General features: G+C 32.7%; 1 protein-coding gene and 1 pseudogene across 1 annotated transcript; one reads left to right on the forward strand and one right to left on the reverse strand.

Moving 5' to 3' along the window:
* Positions 1-1,425: 1,425 nt before the first annotated feature.
* LOC100725621 (olfactory receptor 52R1-like) lies at positions 1,426-2,411 on the reverse strand (annotated as a pseudogene).
* A 15,520-nt stretch (positions 2,412-17,931) lies between these two features.
* On the forward strand, positions 17,932-18,912 carry LOC100725889 (olfactory receptor 51F2-like). Its single transcript, XM_013145277.2, is given in 1 exon segment — positions 17,932-18,912. A coding segment is annotated over 1 exon segment (954 nt). The 5' UTR covers positions 17,932-17,958.
* The last annotated feature ends 5,955 nt before the right edge of the window (positions 18,913-24,867 follow it).

A 24,867-nucleotide genomic window follows, 5' to 3' on the forward strand; every position in this document is an offset into this window, starting at 1 on the left:
TAAAAGGAAAAAAACCCAAACATCTCTTGGAAATAATGCATTTAGTTGAGATTTGGAATGTAGGCGTGAACCAGAATCGCTTATCAAAAAACAAATGAGGAAGTGGATAGAGCAAGAGTGAACACAGAAGACAGATAATACTGACATGTTCTGCATTAAAAGGAAGCAAAAAGAGTTTCGGCAATTAGGAGAGACAGCAATATTTCAATGGAAATAATCTTAACAATGGAATAAAAATAAGAAATGCCCTATTACGCAAAACAGCATGGGTAAAAAATTTTAAGGTTCAAAATACGATACTTGTATTTCATATGTACAAATGTCTAGGGCCATTGAAATTAATCCACAGGAAGTATAAAAGTCCCTTTGAGGTTTTCCTGGCTGGAATGGAGAGGTGCTGACTGTAAAGGAGCAGAAAATCCTTGTGAAGTAATTGAATGATTATGTTGATGGAGGAGATGGTGCTGCATACTATTACAAATCACCTGTGTACCAAATATTTACATTGTTCATCTGTCAGTTGTACTATGTTAAAGCTATTTTTAAAGAGAAAAAGATTCCACGTTAATTAACTGATTTGCTTATGGGGTGATCGTGGCTTTCTTTACATGAAAATTGGAACGTAAGAATGCTCCTCTAGAACATGCATACATTTTTGGAGGGGCATTTTCAAGTTGAAATAGTTGGATTGTCACAGAAAGAAACAGATGTGTTTGTAATTTCTCACAAAAACCCCTCCAACTGATGTTGACTTTAGTCAGTAAGGATCTTGTGTTCCAAGGTCTTGTTCACTATTAACTTTGGAATAAATGATGAAAAAGTTAAAGATCCAAAAATTTAAAATATAATGTTGAAATTTCTATAGAGTTCCTTACCACCTTAAATTTTATAACATACTGTTTGAGAAAGGCAGTTTCTTTTTTTAAAATGTGATATTGTATCTCAATAATTTCTCACATCTTTGTTGCAAACAAATCATTTTCTCATTTGGTTTCTTATAAGAGAATATTTCAATACTTGGTGATATATACTTACTAATTTTTTACATAGTTCTGTTAGTAAAATTCTGTTTCAAAAAGACATTCAAGACAGACAATTATACATTGTATTTGTTTGATAAAAACCTTTTCATCATCTAAATAGTGTATCAATTTATACTTAATCAATAGTGTAAAAAATCATAGAAGAAAAGTCTCATTTAAATATTCACTGATTTAAAAAATGGGAACATAATGGTTTGCTCATGATGGTTGACATAGATGCAAATTTTAACTTAGTTTCTTATTACCCAGCAAATTTCTCTGATCACTTGCTTGGTATATCTGGAAATCTATTACTTTATCTTCTGCAGGTTACTGGCCTCTGGGCTACTTGTTGGATAAATAATTTGGGATGAGAGGTTAAGATCCTAGCAAATGGTCTTCATCATGTCATCTGATCAGTAAGACAATTGGAATGGTTGTGGGATTCCAGGCTCACAGGTCTTTTCCACAACACCCTGATAACCCTGTCCCTGATCTGTTTGGTCCTAACTCCATAAATTATGGGGTTGAGCATTGGAGGCACCAGTAGATAGAGATTAGCAACCATGATGTATATCTCTCGGGTCACGTGATGGCCAAAGCAATGGGTGAGGAAGGTAAAAAGGGCTGGGATGTAGAAGCCAGGATGACACAGATGTGAGAAGCACATGAATCAAAAGCCTTGAAGTGGGCTTCACCTTAGGGAAACTGTAGCACAGCTCTCAAAATCATCACATAGGATACACTGATGGCAAGAATGTCAAAACCAACCACAGAGAATGCCACAAAGAGCCCATATGCACTGTTGACTCTGGTATCAGCACACAGCAATTTCAGCACAGCCATGTATGACTGGGGAATGACCCTGTTAGGACAGAATTGCATCCTGGAAATCATGAAGCAGAAGGGGTTTATCCACAGCAGCCCTCTCACCATCACGACTGTCCCTAGTTTGATTACCACAGATGTGGTCAGAATGCTGGAGTGACGAAGTGAGAAGCAGATGGCCGTAGTGATCCAAGGCCATACCCATGTGCACCCCTGACTCCATAGAAGCAAAAGCACGTGAGGACACCTGAATGAGACAGGCATGATATTCAGTGTCATAAGCATGAGACCACAGGATGGCCAGCATTTTTGGCTGGGTAGAGGAGGACAGGACCAAGTCCATGAATGCTAGCATGGTCAAAAAAAGATACATGGGCTGATGCAGTGTGTGATCAGTTTAATTATATAGAGAATGATGATATTGCCAACAACAGCCACAATATACATGACACAGAACATAAAGGCCATCCAAAGCTTGAAATTCTTCAGGCCTGGCATTCTAAGCTGGATAAAAGAGGCAGGATGAGAAGAGTCATTCCCTAAAATCAACATCAGTGCATGGATAATACGTTGTTCTCTATAAAAATAATCTACTTTTTGTAGATTATAAGAAAAATTAGTTATTGTTCATGTATCTTTTGTATTTCACAATTGCATAGTAAGGCACATAGGCTCATTCATAAGCTGAAATTATTTCAACTGCTATTATCAGTAAATGTTTTCAAAATAAATGTTATTCATTTTTCTTTTTCATATTGGTATCATTCACTCGGGTTAAAACAGTCACTGTGATTGTACTTGTTTGTTAACAAATTATTACTTCCTTGAAAGTAGAATTTGCCAAGGGGAAATAATCATGTTTTTCAATTCTTTATGACTAACAAAATTTTGATGTGTTTTACCTCTAAATTGGTGCATTCATTTCTTGCTTAAATAATTTGGGCACATTTTCTGGATAAGAAAGCAGTGTATCTAAATACCATAGCAATTTATGTAATGATTTAAGTTAGATTGAGACTGTTATGGTCCCCTTTAATACTTATTCATGAATATTACTGATGGAATAATTGTATGCCTGCATTTAAAGAAATTAGGTTAAATGTAACACTGCTCCTAGATTAGAAATGTGGAATTGTTTTTGCAAAAGTCAGAATATGAATATATTATTATAGGCTCTGTGGGCCACAAAGTCCACAGTGAATCCAGTCCATCTAGACACTGTAGTGCAAAAGCAGCCTAAGCCATTACATAAATATACCTTTGTGGCTTTGTTCCACTACAATTTTATTTATAAAAAACAGACTGAAAGCTGGTTTTAATCTGAAGGCTACAATTTACCAAGGGAGGTCCTAGAACAGATCATAACTTTTTCTGCAGTTAGCTTTGAATGCTGTGCTATTTCTAGCATCTCTTTTCTTTGTAAGGAGTCCCCCCCAAAAAACCCAACAGATTAAAGTCATTAGTGCATGAAAATAGACTAATTAATTGATTTAAATTTCTGAAAATGTCCTAATGGTGCTGTCTATCTTAACCTTATTTTGAGTCGTACACACAAGATGGTTATATCCATTTTTCACACTAGAGTTTGCCCAGATGTCAGGCAATATTTTGTGCATACCATCTTGTTGGTATCTTCATCAGTATTGCTGTGTGTACACTCGTTTGTCATGTGCCTTGAGTTAAAAGCTTTGGTTTTTGTTTCTTCTTTGTAACAAAATATGTAGGAAACAGCAATATCCTTTCCAATGTCTCTTCATATGTCTCTTCTGTGAAATAATATTTTTATGCTACTATATTTAGTGGCTCCTAAAAACACATTTTGTTAGGACCACAAACAGATTTAGCCCCCCTCCTTTTTTTAGTATCAGTGATTGAACTCAACCTCATGCTTGCCAGGCAGGCACTTATGCCAGTGAGATAAATCCCCAGCCCATAGTCTACTTTTGATATACCATGTATTTAAAATTGTATGAGATAAATGAAAAGATTTTTTTTATTTAAGAGGAAAAAGAGAAAAACACAAAACAAAACAAAGCAGTGTAAGGTTACATATAATACAGAACTACAAAAAAAACATAACAGTAAGAAATCACCTGTTAATAGATTACATATTATCATCTTGGAAATAGTTGCTCAAATCACAGTATCAAAGAATACAAAGTAGACATTCAAACAGAGAGACTACAAACAGCTGTGTTCAATGATCCAAAAACATTAATATAGTCAGCTATTTAACACCCCTAAACACACTTGCTGTTATATCCGTTAGAGCTCTTTTTTTTTCCCTTCCTCTCTTTTTACAACAAAATTTACACATTTTAGATTTTATTACTCCTTAGTTCTTGTTACTTTTTTTTTTGGGGGGGGAGAATAAAGTCAAATATGGCAGAACAAAGCTGTCAGTCAAAACCAAGGATAGACTTAGCACATGATGTAGAACAGAGAAATGAAAAGATTTTACAATTCTTTCTCTGTACCAGAAACTTTGGTATTTTTATCAAATAATAATTGTAAAAGACAAATGTCACAAGACCTTAGAACACTACTGCTGTATCAGGCTGAGAATTCATAATTACATGCTACCTGCTTGCACAAGGACTGTGATTTTTCTGGATTGCCAGACGTGATGTTTCCAAATAGTCATGTATTTTCTACTTGAGCTTGAGTCTTTGAAGTTACTACTGGTGCCCCTGTATGTAACCCTTACCTAGTGGGACATGATCTCTGAAGCTAAGGGCCAGTTGGCAAAGTATGCTTAAAGCATCCCTATTCCTGCACCAGGCAGGGGAAGAGGTGCTGAAACACACGTTTAGTTTCTAAGGATTGTTATTTTAGAGATGTATTATTATGGACTCGAAAATTTTATTTTTTAGAACTCTTACAAAACTGCTATATTTGCATGTGTCACTAAGAAAATGTGGTCATAGTCATTATTTGCTCAGGATCACTAAATCAGTAATTGTCAGAGTGCGTGACTCCAAGCCCAGACCTATTACCAGCACAAGAGGCTCTTTGTTAGAGTGACTGGTTGGCTACCTGATCTGGTTGGCTCAAGTGTACACCATTGTCCAATCACAGCAAAGGTGGATGTGAAAGAGGTTGCATAAGTATGCCCTTAATTAGAGACAGATCTGCCTATGGAACCAAGACCCCTGCTACTTCTCTGGACTAAAGCATCTGGAACAAACTTCAGTATCCTACACTGGCATATGTGAGATCATGGTGCTTTCACTGAGATGATATCTTCATTGGGTTCTGCATATGAACCTAAATGAAAAACTCCATTGTTTCTTACAGATTTTGTAAGTAACACTCCATTGTGTATATCTTAAAGAATAATTATTTGTTTGTATGATTAGTGATATTGTCATTGTATGAAGTGCAGTCACCTATTATAACTGCTTTGTCAAAGTGCCTGCATAGTTACATATATGGTTGTGAGTTGTCATATCATTGTGCATATACATACATATCAGTGTGTGCATTTATATAATTTTTTCCTGCTGAGAGTGTTGATTATCTGTTGGAACTGCATTATGTAGTGATGTATTTCAAGGACTCTCTTTAGTTTGTGATGATACAGAAAAAGGAAAGGAATTCCAATGGATATTGAGCTGTTTTTTTTCCCCTCAGTACTTGGGTGCTCCACTCAAACCAGCAATATGGTTTAGGAAAATAAAACTCCACAAAATTACCAAGGTTATCAAATATACATGAATGAGCATATGATAGACTGTGATCATCATGCTCATGAAGGATTGTCTGTTATATTTCCCAACATCAGCATAGTAAAATCACAAATACAATTGCTTTAGGTAGTTTAGCTTTCAGGAAATAAACAACTTTCCATTATATTGTTGATCTGGTAAAACTGTAGCTGAAATTTGGTTTTATCTTACACTGAAAATTATTATTTGTCCATCATTTCATTTAATTTTGTATTTTAACTCTCAGTAAAATGAATGCCATAGAAAGTTAGTGGGTTCTTTTTTTGTTCTCTTCCCTCTCCTTTCCTCGTTCTTCATTGATTTCTCCAGAGAAAATTTTGTTCCCAAACATAATAGGATATCTAGTGGTAACTCCTGTGCTTCTCCATCTACTGACTTGACACTCTCCAAAGTCAATGTATTACTGAGACTCTGTGGAAATTAATTCCAAAATCAATATAATGATGAAAAAACTTGAAATAGATGCATACATATAATTGAATGATTACCAAAGGAAGGAATCAATGCAATTCAGGAGCAGAAAAATGTCAGTAGTTTTTAGAACAAGTAATATGAGAATAAAAAATGGATCTTTGGGGCTGGGGATTTAGCTCAGCGGCATAAGCGCCTGCTTTGCAAGCTCATGGTTGTGAGTTTGATCCCCGGTACTGATAAAAAAAATGAATCTTTAAAGTGGAATTTTAAAAAATAACTTTATGTGAGATGTAATGTAAAACTCAAAAGTAGAATACTAAAGATAATACTTTAAAAAGAATACTTTATAAAGAATACTTTATAAAACATAGCTTTATGGCTTTGGAGGGAAGAGATTTCTTATACAGAATAAAAAAAAAGACATGCATTTTAACTAGAAAAATCAGCAAATATCATCATATAGTTGGAAAGATAGAATTAGAAAAGTGAAAATATTCCATCAGAAGGTAAAAATTAACAACTTATCTGACAAAGATGCTCCACAATCAAGCAATGAACAAATAAGCAAACTTATTAAAATACAAGAAATGGTTTATACTGGCATTTTGCAAAGAGAAACTCATGAATGACTGATTTATATAAATAATCTGCTCAGTATTATTCACTGGAAAAATGGAAATTTTAAACTATGGAAACAATCTTGTAGAAACTTATTAGTATAGGTAAAATGATAATTTATAACTACGTATTTGCAAGGATACGGGAACACTAAAGCACTCCTACACTGCATAAATAAAGTCATATCAACACTTTTTCAAATTCTAACCAAGTAAGGCTTCCTTTTTTATCAAGAAATCCCACTTTTAGTTACATATCCATGTGGCTATGCCACAGAAGGAAAGTAAACATTGTCTACTGCAAACATGTATAAAAAAAAAGAAAGTGAACAAAGTATGGGTGGAAGGGAGAATGAGACAAGAGCTTTAAATAAAAAGAAGGAAGAGCAAACAAAAAGGTATATATTTGTTTTTATATGCATAAAATAGCTAAGATGATTAGACTACTAATTCCATTGGTTGTTGGAAAAGAATAGTTAATACTCATATGATTAGATCAATTTTGCATGTCTATATCTGACAATCTAAGCAACTCTTTTGAAGATAGCAGTATGCAATATTATAACCATTGTTAAATTCTTGTCATCTTGTTTTGATACCTTATATTGTTATTGTTTTGTGTATTTTGTTGTTCTTGTACTTGTGTCTCTAGATTTTTGTTTTACCTTTCTGTTTTTTCCCTTTAAAATGAAAAAAATTATCTGAACATTTTTATTGTTTAGCATAACATGATGCATAATACTAGTGTCTCTGTACCCATGAAGAAAGCCAGTAGTATTATCCACTATATGGAACTAAATATGAAAATGTTCAAATAAAATAACTTCATGCAGACATTCTTATAGTCAGTCTAACTTTCAAGGCTAACAGAAAAAGGAGGAAATTTTAGTTACCTGAAAATACAAAAAAAGATCATTTATGCATGTTTTTCTTTAAAATTAAAAGAAAACTGGAGTATATGATTCAACCAAAGAAGTAACTATCCAAGAAATTCAATCTTTGATAATCAAGTATGAGTTAAATTTATTCAGAAACTCCCCTTTAAGGTAATCTCAGGAAACAGTCAATCTGACATGCTTTAAAAAGCACAGAGTGCAGTAGAAACTTTCATAAAATACAACTTCAGAGTAGCAGTGAAGTTAGTCCCATTCCAGACTTTATTGATCAGAACTTTCAATTTAACAAGGTCCTGAGGACAGTTTGTGCTTAAAAAAAAATTCTAAGCATTTAATTTATGAAAAAGAGTCTACACATCATTAAGGAGGTAATGAAGAGAATGTCCTTATTCTGTTTTCAAGGTATAAATATTTGTATTCCGCTGAAAACATAAAAGTTCTTCCAATCAAGAAATGGTCCCAAATAAATTAAAACAAATTTGACACAGATTATGGACAATGCAATTGGTATAAAGGAAAAATGAATTTTATTTTGACAAATGATTGTGTTCTTTTGTAGTAGGATGCTTTATGATTGAAGTTCATGTGCTACTTTAAATGATTGTATTATATTCTTTCTGTATTCTTTGTTGCAGAAAATTATTTAATCACTTTTCAGTCAAAAAGTATTTGTTTCTGAAGTTTAAAAGCATACAGAAAACTATAAATGAGAGCTATAAAGCTGTGTCAGTGTATGTATCTTGACAAGGAAGCTTTCTATTGTACACCAAAAATTAATGAAAGGAAGGAGAAAGAAAGGAGAGAAATATAAGGACATTGGACCCCAAACTGCACATATCAGAATTAAATTATAATGACAATAGAAATAATAAGATCTTATTTTAAAGACTATAAAGACAAAAATAATTAAGAGAAGTAACTGTGATTTTATCCTGTTTACATCTAGACTGAGACGCCTCTTGGGAAACTGTCATTTTCATGTAGAGTGTGGAGCCCAAGGGTTTCTGGTAAAAGAGCTGGCCTACATGTGGGCTCCTTATAGCGGTTCACTGTGTGAGCTGCAACATCAGAACTTTCTGGGCAGGAAGTGGAAAGGGCTCCTCTCTCTGTGCTGGGAGCAGGTAAGAAAGCATGGCCACAAGTTCCAAGCCCATGAGACAGATGGTGGAAAGCTACAGTGGAGAAGAAAACAGCAGAAAAACAGGGATGTGCTGTGGAGAGACAGGTGCATGAAGCCAAAGGACCATAGATCAGAGATAAAAGGCTGGAAATATCAGGAATAGAGGTTTAGATGGGGAGGTGCAAGCTGAAGTCTGCAGGAAGTAAGTGAGCTATCAGGCAGGAAGTTTGCAGCCCTGATTTCTTTCCAGAGGAGCATATCAGTGCTCAGCGTGTCAAAAAATAAATAAATAAATAAATAAAAAATAAAAATAAAAGAAATATTGTGATTCTGGCTGACTCTAACTATGACATTTATTTTCTCTTTTATTTCTATTTAACCTAGCTTTGAAATTGTGCTCATTCTGAATCTTTATTAAGGAATTAGCTTTTGAATCTTTGTGCTCAGTATGAATCCTGATTTTCCACAGTATCTTGATACTGTGAATTCCCTCTGGCTAATCTAATAATCATGAGGATATCCTCCCTGATGCGTATATGGAGGTCATTTTCTCACCATCTTTTAAAAGTAAGATTTAAACTATGTGCTTACTAAAGTCTTTCATTTCTTTCAATTTGTCTGCTCTCCTTTTCGTTATTTTATATTAAGCTAGTAATAATTCACATTGAATAAGATGTATTTCACAAAATGTTGATATTTTTGACCATCATGTCACAGGCGAATTCAAGGAACGTCTAAGCCCCAGTGTTTACAGGCAACAGACTGTATACAGATGGGAGTGATTTACCACATTACTGTCTTCAGTCAGTGAAAGAGCAAAGACTTCTATAATTATGATAATTATTTTGCTTTGCCAGACAACCAAATATCATAATTTACACTATTTTTTCACTAAAGAAAAAGAAAAGAAAAGAAAAGAAATAACCTTTTGAATATGGATATTCTGGATATTGATGTCTGTCTGTTTAGAATTTGTTTTCCTGAGTGTAATACTTTACCATAAATCAACCAAAATATCACAAAAAAATTCCCACCCAAATACAATTTAGATTAGAGCAAAGGAATGTAATATCACTTCCAGATGCAGTACTCAGTTATTTTATGTGGGCTAAGAATTTAATTTTATAGTTTTTTGGAAGCTTCCTAAATGGGCCCAAATATTTAGTCCCAATTAGGAATCATTAATTTTGTCTACCACTTTATTTATAACTTTTAATAATATTTTTATTTTGAAGAGAATAAAAACAAAACAGAACAAAGCAGATCAAAACAAAACAAAGCACTCAACACAGGATTTCAAAACAAGACAACATAAATCAACAGTGACTACCATGTCTCTCGTTCTCTTCAAAATAGTTGTCCATACCTTCACACATATTGAAATTAAATAACGCAAAACAGAGTAAAGCCAATTAAAACAAAGAATAAAAGTGTTACTGGACTTCACAACAAGATGATAGGAAATTAGCAAGATTTTATTCTTAATTTAAAAGCCCCCTAGGTAGATGCTGTGTACTGAGTTGTTAATCAATATACATTGTGTGTATTACTCAAGATCAGAGATCAAGTAAATTTTGTTGTAAAAAAGAGAGGGGAAAAAAAAAAAGGAGCTCTAACGGATATAACAGCAAGTGTGTTTGGGGGTGTTAAATAGCTGACTTTACCAATGTTTTTGGAACATTGAACACAGCTGTTTGCAGTCTCCCTGTTTGAATGTCCACCTTGTGTTCTTTGATACTGTGATTTGAGGAACTATTTTCAAGAAAATAGTGTGTAATCTACTAGCAGGTAATTTCTTACTGTTATGGTTTTTTGTTTTGTTTTGTTTTGTTTTGTTTTGTAGTTCTGTATTGCGTGTACCCTTACGCCGCTTTGGTTTGTTTTGTGTTTTTCTCTTTTTCCTCTTAAATAAAAAAAAATAAATAAATTTAAAAAAAAAGTTTCTATCACTATATTGTCACCAAAACTTAAAAGAATGATAGGGCTGTGAAGGATATTTTCTGTCATAGTAAAATGTAAAGTATGTGTTACTAACAGTGTTCATTTTTAGCCTTTCTCCACTGTCTTTTTTAAAGTTGTTAAAACAGGTTGGTTGCGTGTTTTTGATATCTCTCTAGTCTTGTAGACAGTTTTGCCTTATCTTCTTTATTCTACTTTCCAAACATGTTCAAATATTATTTCTATACCTTTATTTAGCATTTAATTTTTATTCTTTTTATATACTTTTATTAATTGTTGTACTGTTCTTTTATCATTTTGACCTGATATATCTTAGTCTGATATTGATCTTGGTTTCCAATGTATATAAGGGTATGCTGTTTTTCTAATTTTGTTGAATATATATTTCTCAATCAAAGTACTTGAGTTTAAAACAGTGTTCCACAAAAATATTTGATACGGTGACTTTAATTTGATCCTAAAGTAGCATAAACATATTTTCATGTATTTATTTTAGCATTATGGCAGGTTTTGTATATACATATCTATATATGTGTCTTCAAATTTTTAATCCAAATATAGGATATAGAAAATAATTTTTTTATTTTTAAAAACTAAGAAGTCTAATTGATCACATAATCACTTTTCTAGCGATAGATGGAAACATTTCATCTTATTTATCTTCTCATATTGTGGGGAGAGATGAATATTCTTTATTCAAGACAATTTATTTATCTTATGAAAAAAGTTCAAAACAAAATGATAGTAGAATAACAATGATTAATAAATTGCATATTGTTGTCTTCAAAGTAGTTACTCAGAGTACAAGGTATGGGCATAAGAAATTCTCCAAACAGTATTAGCACAAAGTTTTCTTTTCAATGATCTAAGAGAAAATAGCAGTATAATTATCTTGCTATTTTTTCCTTTCTGTTCTCTCCTTTATCGTTTCCTAGTTCCCTTTCATTGTGAACAATTTCTTTCTATTTCATAACATATATAGTATATTTGGAAACCTATTTACTTTTTTTATTTCTCAAACCAGGGAGACAGTACAATGTTTACACATCTGAGTCTAATTTGTTTCACTTATGAATATGGTCTCGAGTTGCATTCATTTACCTATAAACATCTGAAGTTTTTCGTTCTTTAAGTCCTAGTAGTACTGCATTGTATATAAGAGCCACATCTTTTTATCCATTCTTTGATTAATGGACATTTGGGTTGTTTCCAATATTTAGCTGTTACAAATTGTGCTGCTATAAACACAGGTGTACATAGATCACTGTGGTATGATATATTTAATTCTTCTGGGAAGATATCTGAAGGGGAACAGCCGGATCAAATGGAATGTCTAATTCTAGCTTTTTGAGGAGTTTAAGGTGGGAGCACTGGTGCCTGTAATTCTAGCACTCAGGATACTGAGGCAGGAGAATTGCCAAGAGTTCAAGTTCAACCTGGGCTACGTAATCAGTTCAAGGTGAGTCAGAACCACAAGGTAAAACCCAATCTCGCACCCACCTTCCCCATCCCCTCAAGATTTATAGATTTTAGTAATTTTGCCCATATTAGAATTTATTAGTTTCTGTAACTTTGTTACATTTTATATGTCAAATTACAAATACCTCTCTATTATCTCACTACTGTATTAAATCTGCTGCATATTTATAGTACTTTTTGTAATGTAGATTTATTATCACCCATTAAGATTTTTTTTAAAGATTGTTAACTAATTATGCTTTCAATTTATGTGTTATTTAATAGTAGAATTCATGTCTGATCAGTTGGGCATATTAGTATCCTCAGTAAAGGAAATACAAAATAAAGGATAATCTTTACAGTATTGAACGTGTCTTTGCGGGTCTCCTTCTGGTGCAAAATATACACTATTGTAACATTACATATTATATAGCTTTACATTTATTGTGAATGAAACCATATATTTCAAAAATCTTTCTCTGTGATGAATTTGTGAATAGAAAGATCTATTAGTTTGTGACACTAATCTCCTTTCTCATTACTTTTTTCAACTCAATTTTTAAGAGTTTAGAGTTTACTTTTTATATTTTTCAAGGAAAATATGGATAAAGATCAAAGTAACTTTTAAAATTTCAAAATAACACATTTTGTTTCTGTTGACTTGTCTTTTCTCTTGCTTTTACTGTTTCATATAATGTGGAATAGTAATTTTGTTAGTGAAGGTGGTAGCTTGCCAGTAAGTTTAATGATCATTCTTTTAATAGGTACCTGTAGCCATGTTTGCTCTAAATTTCTGGAAGACATCCCTCATTGTGAAACTTTTACTTTCTTCCTGTTAGCAATTTTCTAATAAATATCTGTTTAAATTTCTAAAATTTTTCTCATATTTTAAGACCATCATTTTCTCCCCACTTAAATATATCTACATACCTAGTGATTTATGGGTTTACTTGCATATGTATTTACTCTAAAAGCTAAGAGGGTAGTATAAAGGCCCAGAAGAGTTAAAACAGTTGTGTCTGACTTTTCAATAAGGTAGTGATGGTGCTGGTATCCATCTTCCTAAGTGAGCAGATAAGTTTCATTTTTTCTCATGTGATCTTGAGAAGAGTTTTTCATCTCGAAAGTAAACTATTTAGAGATATATATTTCTTTGTTTGAGAAGCTATTTTATATATTGTAGAAAATTTAAGTTTTTTTGGCCTAATTCACTAGAATCAGCAACATTCTTCCTTACCTATGACAACCAAAACATGTCCAGTAACTGTCAAAAGGTCCCTGGGGGAAGTTTTCTTTTGCTTCACTGTATGAATTTGTTATAGATGTAATAGGCTCAATCTTCTTTTAAGTAGAGATCTCAACCTAAAATACTTGGCCATAATCCTTTTCTTAGTAAACTTTCTTTGATTATCATTTCTTTCCTGTTGGATTTTATTTCTAGGGTAGTTGGTCAAATTATATTTTATATAAAATTATCTGCTTCATAATATGTTGCCAAATATATTGCTTTATAAATGCTTATGCTTTCATTATATTTTAGCTATATTTCTCTATAGTTTTATCTTTTTCATTTTTCAAAAATATTTTTGATGTGTTTTTAAATAATTCAGGGATAAGTTTTTAAATAATCAATGTTGATATTATTATCAACTCATTAAATGTCTAATCTTTATAAATTTATTCTTTTGTCATTAAAAGCATTTTACTAACATCTTAACCTGAAAATTTAAATTATTATTTTCACTCTGTGGACACTTTAATGCTGACAAATACTTTTTGTTGTTATTTAAAGTTTATTTTCTCAATTATGTATTTTTTCTGGCATAAAGAAGATGTTAGTAATGGAAAATAGTTATTGCTTTGACCTCTTTTATTTTATATTTTTAGATTATTAAAATAATAACCTACTATTTATAGGCTGATTTATTATTCCAAGTTACTCTGGACATTTTTATGACCTTATTTGTATTTAGTTAAAGCTGAGGTGCAAGAAAGCAACATTAGAAATTGAAAAGAAAAGTCTTGGTAATTGATTTAAAGTTAATAAAATGAAAGCATTGATCACTGAAACACTTATGTCATTTTTTGAGAAAATTATGAGCTATCCAGGGAACACATAGTGTGAAGAACTGTAATAAGGAAAAGTGATTAACTTGCTTTTGAACACTTTGAAACACCTTTTTCTCCCCATTGAAACCCGTATAGATATAGCCTCTGATCTGGAACCAGAAGGCAAGAACTGGCATTCAAATACCTATTTGAGGTATTTCACTACATAGATGACACACAGGACTGTGAAATGGGTCAGGTAATTTTTAAATGAGTTTAAAATTGTAAAGGGTAGAAAAATAAAGATTAGTTCACATAAAGTTGGAAAATATAAGTTCATTCTGGGAAAATGAAAAACAAAACTAAAATAAAACCAGTAAGTTCAATAAACAAATGAGTGGAAGTACAAAAATAATAGAAATTTGTGTACAGGAAGAGAAAGAGTATTTCTAATAGGCAGAATGAGAAAATTTTATGAAGAATTGTCAACAAAATACATGAGGTGAATAAATTATTTGATTACTAAATGGATAAACTGATTTGACGGTTTCATTTTGGTGTAACTTTCCATAGAGTTTTATATTTGTCCCATTTATATAGTGCTGCATTTTAATTTAAAGTTACCAAAGCACAGCTATGTAAAAGCCAATTTTGGCAAATATTCGTCAAGAACATTTTCCCTCCTCATTGAAATTCATATTTATTCTTTAACATTAATAAATTATTTGTATTGGGGCAGATATCAAAGTTTCACCACTTTCATTGCTAGCTACACAATTTGGGGTGAATTATTTAATTAGTTTAAACATTGGTTTTTATTATATGTACGTTAGTGACAAAAAGGTTATTTTCTTCCTCAAATAGTTGTGATGATTGAGTCAGGTTAAAGATATAAAGATGATTGGACGCACCACGTGGTATTTATTTATGGAATTCTGTGAATTATGAAGGTTCCATGAATTTTAAAAGTAGTCTATGCTCCTATTTAACCAAACGGAGTGTTTCCTGCAGTTTGTTAAAGGTGACAACCTTTCCTTCCTCCTCCCTCCCATTTTCTTTTCTTTTCCTTCTCCTCCTCTTCATGCCTTTTTCTTTTTCTTTATCTATTTTTGCCTCTTATTCTAGCTTTTCTCATTTTCTTCTGTTAATGCTTTCTTGAACAATCGAGAGTTCTTCTAAAGAGAAATTTTGAGTAACTTTCAATTGTTGTGTCTTAGTTTCACCTCTGCAAGGTGCATACACGACCATTTCTTTCAGCAATCAAACTTTCACACATGGGGAGGTCAAAATTAGTGGCATTAGTACTGATATATCTTAGGCTAGTAATTTGGATCACTCTAAAATCAACATACATAGAAACAGATATATGTTTCAGAGATATTTATACTTATTTCTTTATATTTCTCAGAAAGCCTGATACCATTTCATTCCATAAAATATTCAATCTTTTTCTAGATTCAATAATTGAAAGTATTTTTGAAAAAATGCTTGAAGTTGAATTTTTTTTCTTTTTTGGTATTGCGGAGCAAACTCATGACCTCATGCTTAGAAAGCAGGCCCTTCTGTCGGGGAAAAGGAACTTCTCCTGCACTGTTGGTGGGAGTGTAGACAGGTGCAACCATTGTGGAGGTCAGTCTGGAGATTTCTCAAAAAGTTGGGATTGGAAGTCCCATTTGTTCCAGGTATTCCACTTCTAGGCATATTCCCAGAAGAATTGAAAGCATTATACCACAGTGATATATGTGCACCCATGTTTATAGCAGAACAATTTGTAATCGCCAGATCTTGGAAACAGCCCAAATGTCCATCAACTAAGGAATGGATAAAAAAGTTGTGGTATGTTTATACAATGGAGTACTACTCAGCTATAAAGAAAGATCACATTGAGATATTTATACACAAATGGGCGCAGCTTGAGACCATGCTCATAAGTGAAATAAATCAAACGCACATGTATGAATACCGAATATTTTTCCTATTGTAAGAAATGATTCAAATACATAAAATATGTGGTAATCATGACTCCACATTATGTGGCTTTGAAGTCTTATAAAGTTTTCACTCATTAATTGTAATGGTTTTATTCTGGGCTGTTTGATATTATTGTCAGTGATGATATAAACAGTTATTTTGAAGAAAACAAGACATCATAATAGCTAGTGCTGATTTAATATCATCTTGTTTTGAAGTCCCACCAAACTGTTGTTCTTCTGTCTCCATTGGTTTTATCATGTTGTGTCTTACTGGATTTTATTATATGTGATAGTATAAACAAACATTTTTACAGGCAAAGAGATAATATAGAAACCATTGTTCATTTTCTGTTAGCTGGTTCTAAATACCTTGTAGTACTTTCATCCTCTTGAACGATTTCACACTGTCTTGATATGTTTGCTGCTATATATAGTTATACAGAGTTATTGCTATACAATATGCTATACATAGTTATACATAGTTATCATAGTTATATGATACAAAGTTATACTCAAATATTTCAAGGAAAGAGACACTATGGTAACTACTATTAAGTCCAGTTATCTTGTGGTAAAACACTATGTTGCTTAAGTTGTTCTGTTCTGCCCTTTATTGTTATTTCCTCTTTTACCTCAATCTCCCTCTTTTTTAAACTTTTATTTATTTATTTTTCTATTATTATTTTTTAATAAAGGGAAAAATAAAAAAAATTAGCAGGATATATTATAGTAACTTTTTGATTTCCTATTAACTTGATTTGAAGCCCTGTATTGCTCTCATTATCTTGTTTTGACTGATTTTACTCTATTCTGTTCTGTTTGACAGTATCAAGTTTGAGGGTATAGGCAACTACTTTGAAGGCAAAAGATTCACTATAATGCCCATTCTGGTTTGACTATTATCTTCTTTTGAAGTCCTGTAATGTCTCCAATGTTTAGGTTTTATCGATCTTGTTCTGTACCGTTTTGTTCGATGTTACTATACCTAATGATATAGGCAATTCTTTTTAAGATAGCAAGAGGCATTATGGTAACCATTGTTGATTACCTTGTATTCTGTTTTTACATCATATACTATGTCCATTCTTTGTCTTGACTGACTGCTTTGTTTTGTCATATTTGGCTTTTTTCTCTTCCAAAAAAGTAATAAGAACTATGGAAGTAATAAAACCCAAAATGTGTAAATGTTATTGTAAAACAGAGAGGAAAAGAAAGTACTCTAAAGGATACAACTGCAAGTGTGTTTAGGTGTCTAAGATGGATGACGTAATTACTAAGGTTTTGTTGGATCACTGAACACAACTGTTTGCAGTCTCACTGTTTGAATATCCACTTTGTATGCTTTAATCCTGTAACTTGAACAGCTATTTGTAAGATGACAATTGTAATACCTGCAATCTATTAAGTAGTAATTTCTTACTGTTTTTTTCTGAAATTCTGTGTTACTTGTACCCTTTTACTGTTTTTCTTTCTTTAAATAAAAATTTAAAAAAAGAAAGTAGGCCCTTGTGCTGCTGAACTAAATTCCTGACCTCTTGAAGCTGAATTTTTATAACATTATTTACTATTTGCCTATGAACTTTTTAAGGTAGAGATGATTTTACCTTGATATTTATTGTCCTGAAGAGAAAGACACAGGTTTCCCTTACTTGAGAAAAGTTGATATGGAACACTTCAAGTATTTCTATGTCTCAATAAAGGGGAAAACACAGAGTCTGTGTGAGAAAAGCTTGCAGCTCCATGAAACTCAGAAGTAGTAAAGTTTTTCAAGAATTAGCTACAGTAATTTCTGGGTGATATTTGCAGTGCCAGAAAGATCTTCTAAACCATGAATTACATATGTTTTTATCTGTTATGTTCAATTATCCAAATATCCCTTTCTTTTCAGTCCTCCATGATGTTGGTTTTCAATAATACTAACACTCAATCTGTGACCTTCCTTCTGACGGGTATCCCGGGCCTGAAAGCGGCCCAGGTGTGGGTCTCCATCCCTTTTTGCCTCCTGTACGCCATCGCCCTCTCTGGAAACAGCATGATCCTGTTGGTGGTCCTCCGTGAGCACAGCCTTCATGAGCCCATGTATTACTTCCTCGCCATGCTTTCTGCTACAGACCTGAGCTTGTCTCTGTGCACACTTTCCACAACCCTTGGTGTCCTCTGGTTTGAAGCCCGGGAGATCAATTTAAATGCCTGCATTGCTCAGATGTTCTTTCTCCATGGCTTTACTTTCATGGAGTCTGGGGTTCTACTGGCCATGGCGTTTGATTGATTTGTGGCCATCTGTAACCCACTGAGATATACCACCATTCTCACCAATGCCAGGATTGCCCTGATTGGGGTGACTGTTTTGATAAGGAATGTTGCTGTCATGTTACCTGTTGTGTTATTTGTTAAGAGGTTGTCCTTTTGCGAATCTCTGGTCCTTTCACATTCTTACTGCTACCATGTTGATGTGATTCAACTGTCATGCACAGACAACAGAGTCAACAGCATTTTTGGTCTGTTAGCACTTTTCTCCACTACAGGATTTGACTGCCCTTGTATCTTGCTCTCCTATATTCTGATCATCCGATCTGTCCTCAGCATTGCCTTCTCAGAGGAGCGACAGAAAGCCTTTAATACCTGCATATCCCACATCAGTGCTGTTGCCATCTTCTACATTCCCCTCATCAGCTTGTCTCTAGTTCATCGCTATGGCCATTCAGCACCTCCATTTGTTCATACCATCATGGCCAATGTCTTCCTGCTCATCCCTCCTGTTCTCAATCCTATCATTTATAGTGTGAAGACTAAGCAGATTCGCAAGGCTATTATGAAGGTCTTAATCCAGGAGAAATGTCATATTTAGCCAACAGTTACCCCAGAGTAGAAGCCATTTCTAAGTGCATCCTTTAGTAGTACCTAAAGTCCCAAACTTTCCTCTGAGATCCCAGAATATGTAACTTACTTGCTTAATCAGTTTCTATATCAATAACATCAAAATTAAGATTTTATTTTCAACATAATATGAGATATTGCAGATGAACAGCCTAATATATAGGAAATATTAATTCAAATGCTGTATACAATTTGAATAGATTTACTATGGGAATCTTTCTTAGTAAGACATCTTTTCTCTCTTTAATGACACTCAAATACTTTAGCTACTTAGGTTGTTTTAAAACTCTTGTTTCTCTGCATGTGTCTAATATTGTTATATGATTGAGTAAATTTTAAAACGTGTATCAGTGTAATTGGACTTCGTTTCATGTGTGAATGTATCTGTCTTTCTTTGTATTATGTGCAGTGGCATATCTAATGTAAATGCATAATAGCATACCAAATGTTCAAAATCAGGTACCGCTTCCGTTACTTGAATGGTAAAATTTGGCAATAGTACTTTTAACCTCCCAGGAATGAGTGCAACTCTACTTTGCAAATATTTATTAGGTTAGACTTGGTAAATTGGAACTCTTCAATTGGTTCTTGTAAATCTGTATCTCTGCCATTATTACTTTCTTATGGGACCAGTTGGGAAGAGCAATGGTAAATCAAACTTTAATCATTTCTCTTTTCAGATTTTCCAATGCAAATAACAAAAGTCAACCCATTTCATAATCTTAGACAATATTTTTAGCTATACCAGGAGACTACTTTTAAGTACCATAAAACAATTACCATATAATCTAATGACTTTTTACTTAAAAAAATAACAAGTGAATTTCTTGCTCATCATGATGGCATTAAATTTCTTGGAACATAATTATCTTTCTGAGCATGTACAGTAGGGTTTTAATTATTATTTGATTGTGTTAACCATAATTCAAAATCACATGAGGAAAAAGTTGGCATCAACTGAAGATAGAGAATATGTTACAAAAGAGTCTACTGAGTTTGATTTTATCTTAAATTATAATTCAAGATAGAAACCGTACATTAATTTAAACAGGAATGGGTTTAATATAAACATTTATTAATAAGGAAGCATTATAGTGGGAGAAATTATGTAGTGAGTTATAATTACAAGTGATGTAATAGCAACATATAAGAAACAATAACAACCTCAGGGATGTAATACAACTCCCAAGATTAAATTATTGACCAAATCTTAGAATTTTGAATTCACCAAGAATCACAAATAATAAAAAGAATGGTTAATCTAAGATAAAATATGCTCAAATATGGCTAGTGATCACACAGAAATAAATTTAAAAGACAAATGTACAAAATAATCTCAGCAATTACTGATAAAATATATAATAAAATAATACATGGCTTTGAATCAGGATTAAGATTATGAAATTGTGTAGCTCCTCTAAGGATAATGTGGAACACAGTAAAATAAATACATTTGACCTGGCAATTCTAGCTCCAATTATGTCTATAGGAAACAAATGCTTTCATCGACATTTAAAAGAGATATTGAAAAAGTTTATGACTTCAGATTTGAGTTATTTTTATATGAGCAATTAATTAATAAACAAGGAAAATAGGCATGATACTTAATATTGTCAAAGATTGAATAGTACTCCATTATATTAAAAAATACATCTTTTTTGTACATTCATCAGTTGATGGCAATTTGAGTTCTTTCCAAGATTTAGCTATTAAAAACTGCTTATATAATCATGAATCTGCATGTATCACTGTAGTATGATGATTTAAATTCTTTTAGGTAGATACCAAGCAGGTGTCAAGCAGAGTCAATAGGGACCTTTTGAACCAGTTGCTTGAGGAATCTCCATACTGACTCCAATAGTGCTTGCAACAGTCTACACTCCTACCAACAGCAAAGAAGTGTTTCTTTTTCCTCACAGCTCCATTAGCATTTGTAATTGGTTGATTTTGTGTCAATAGTCATTCTTTCTGGGACAAGGTGGAATCGCAGCATTGTCTTAATTTGCATCTCTTGAATGACCAATGATGTTAAACAGTTTTTCATATATTTATTTGGTGTTTGTACTTCTTCATCTGAGAACTGTGCATTTATCTCACATGTCCATTTTGGCGTTTGGACTTTAAATCTGAGTTTTTTTCAATTCATAGTATATACCAGATGTTAGTCCTTTGTCTGAGGAACAGCTGGCAAAATTTTTTTCCCATTCTGTGGGTTATTTTTTCATGCTGTTGGTGATTTCTTTTGCTGTACAAAAGTTTTTTTAATAGAATAAGATTCTGGTTGTTAATTCTTTGTAGTATATTTGTGCAATCAGGGTTTTATTCTTGAAGTCTGTGCCTACTCCAATTTTTCAAGAGTTCTACCTCTATCATCTTCCAGCAGATGTTTCCTGTTTTAATATTTAGCTGTTTTATCCATTTTGACTTTAGTTTTGTGCATGGCAGACATGTGCCTAGTTTCAGTCTTCAGCATGTGGAAAGCCTGTTTTTTGTAACACCATTTATTAAAAAAGCTTTCTTTCTTCCAGTGAATGGGTCTGGCCCCTTTGTTAAAGATAAAATGTCTGAGTGTGTTTGGAGTTGTTTTTGCATCTTAATCTGTTTCATTGATCACCTGGCTTGTTTGTTTCTTTCTTTTTGCCAGTTCCAAATTATCTTCATCATGATAGTATACTTTTGTTTGTAGTATAATTTCAAGTCCATGATTATGACTGCCTTTTTGTTGACAAGAATTGTTTTTGATATTTTATGTATCTTCTGATTCTAAATGAACTTTAGGATGGATCTTTTTAATTCTGTGACATGTGCTATTAATATTTTGATCAGGATTGTATTAAATCTGTATAATAATTTTGAGAGTAGAGCCATTTTTAGTTTTTCCTAAACAAGAACAAAGGTTATCTTTCCATTTTCTGATATCCTCCTTGATCTCTTTTTTCAGAAAACTGTAGCTTGCAGTATAGAGATATTTTATTTTCTTTGTTAGATTCATTCCTAAGTATTTCAGTTTTCACTGTTATTGTGAAAGGTGCGATTTCCCTAATTTCTCTGTCAGTGAGTTTATTATTTGTGAATAGAAATGCTAGTGACTTGAGTGTGAGCTTTATATTCAGGTACAAGACTGAATTTGGTTATTAAATCTAGAAATGTTTTGGTGGAGTTTCTAGGGTCTCGTATATAGAGTATCATGTCATTTGCAAATAATGCTAATTTAACTGCTTCCTTTCCTGTGCTTATTCCTTTTATTTCTTTCTGTTGTCTAATTGCTTTAGCTAAGTTTTTTTTTAGTAGTATATTGAATGGAAGTGATGATAGTGGATATCTTTGTCTTATTCTTGATTATAAAGTGAAAACTTTAAATTTTGCTCATTTAGTGCAGAGTTGACTGTCATATATTGCTTTTATCAGATTGTGATAAAGATCACCTATTCTGATTTTCTGTAGTATTTTTTTTTATCTTGAGTGGTTATTGGGCTTTCTCAAATGGCTTTCTAGATATATTGAGAAGATCATATGGTTTTTGTTCTTGTTTATGTTAATATGATATATTACATTACTGATTTGTATATGTTTAACAATCCCTGCATGAATTGTCCAACAAATTGTACTTGGTCTTGGTGTATAATCTTCTTGATGACTGATGCATTCTTCTAGCCAGCATCTTATTGAGGACTTTTGTGTCTATGCCATTAGAGTGATTGGCTTTTAATTCTCTTTTTTGGTTGGATCCTTCTCTAGTTTTCATATCAGGGTGATGATTGAATTAAGGTATGGGTTTGGAAGAATTGCTTTCTTTCCAATTTCACTAAAGGATTTGTGAAGTAGTGGCATTAGATCCTCTCTAAATTTTTTGGTGGGCTCAGCAGTGAAACCATCAGGATTTGGGCTTTTTGTTGATAGGTTCTTAATTACAAATTCAATTTCATTGACCACCCTGGATTTTGTAGAATTTTTAAATCTTCTTAATTTATTATTTTTTAAAAAATTTTAAAATAGAAAAACAAATAAAAATGATACAAAATTTCAATCATGATAGTAGGAGAATTACATGGATGATATACTATATATTGTTATTTTCAAAGTAGTTACTCATAAATGTATTAAAAATGGATCAAATAATATAGGCACAAATCTTTATTTTCAATGAACTAATAGAAATTAGTGGTACAACTATCTTAACTATATATATATATATATTCTCTCTTTTTTCTCCTTTCCTCCATCCCCCTTTCTATTTCTTTTTCAATAGTTTCTTCTGATTTTACAGCAACTACAGTATGTCTTTGATCTTATTTACTCCTTCTACTTCTTACACTAGGGAGACAATATATGTTTACAATATGTGAGTCTGATTTATTTCACTTATGAGTATGGTCTCAAGTGGCATCCATTTACCTATAAAGGTCTTCAGTTTATTCTTCTTTATAGTTGAGTAGTACGCCTTTGTATAAAAATATCACACCTTTTTATCCGTTCTTCAGTGGATGGGCATTTGGTTTGTTTTCAAGATGTGTCTGTTACACATTGTATTGCTATAAACATGGGTGCACATATATCATTGTGTTATGATACTGAAGACTAAAATTAGAAACATTTCTAATGTCATGCACTAAACTAAAGCCAAAATGGAACAAAGAGCTAAATATTAAAACAGAAACACTAAATCTACTGGAAGAGAAAATAGGTAGATATCTTGAAGACATAAGTGTAGGTAGAAACTTCATGAACAAAACCCAAACTGCATGAGAAATACTTCAAAGAATCAACAACCAGACTCTTACCTTATTAAAAAAGTTCTTGTACGTCAAAAGAAATCTCTGACAGAGTGAAAAGACAACACATAGGATGGGAAAAAATGTTAGCCAACGGTCCCTCTTTCAAACGACTTCTATCTACAACCTATAAATAATTGAAAAAATCAGACACCCCAAATTAAAAAACTCAATCCAAAAATTGGGATTAGAGATGAGTATGCAGTTCTCAGATGAAGAAATACAATACAAAATAAATACATGAAAAAATGTTCCGTGTTACTGGTCATTCAAAAGATGTAAATTAAAACAATGTGGAAATTCCATCTCATTCTATACTGATCGACTATTATGAAATCCACCAATAACAAATGCTGAAGGGGCAGTTGAGGAAAATGAACCCTCCTCCACAGTAGCGAGGAGTGTAGACTGTGCAAACACTGTGGAAATCAGTGGAGATTCCTCAAGAAAGCTATGATTTGAGGTCCTGTTTAACCGACCTAGTCCCCTTCTGGGTATTTTCCCAGAAGAATTAAAAACATCTTCTTGATTTAACTTTGTTAGTTCATATTTATGTAGGAATAAATCCATTTTTTTCTGTATTTTCCTTCATTTTAAATTATAGTTTTTTGCCAGACATGGTGGCACATGCCTGTAATCTCAGCACTTGGGAGACTGAGGCAGGAAGATCATTGTGAGTTTGAGATCAGCCAGGGCTATAAAGTGAACTCAAGCCTAGCCTGAACTGCACATTGAGACCTTGTCTCAAAAAGACCAAAAAAAGAAAAGTATAGTTTGTCAGAGTGAGTTTTATTGATCATTCCGATTTCACAGAGACGGTTGCGATATTACCCTTTTCATTCCTAATTGTATGGATCTGAGTCTTTTCTTTTTTGGATAAGGTTGACTATGGGCATTCAATTTTATTATTACAAAGAACCAACTCTTCAATTAATTAATTTTTTTATTGTTCTCTTTGCCTCAATTACATTGTTTTCTAATAGGATCTTTATAATTTTCTTCCTTCTTTGAGCTTTAGTGTTGACTTGTTCTTCTTTTTCTGGAAGAGGTTACAATATCAGGTTGTGTATCTCAGTTTGTTCTGTTTTTTCTTTTCTCATATGGGAATTTACCACCCTAAATTTCCCTTGTAGCACTGCTTTGATTGCATCCCA

This window comes from Cavia porcellus, unplaced genomic scaffold, assembly GCF_034190915.1.
Source record: "Cavia porcellus strain 051 isolate PalLab524CR breed Dunkin Hartley unplaced genomic scaffold, mCavPor4.1 scaffold_9, whole genome shotgun sequence".
In the NCBI taxonomy this organism is placed as follows: domain Eukaryota; kingdom Metazoa; phylum Chordata; class Mammalia; order Rodentia; family Caviidae; genus Cavia; species Cavia porcellus.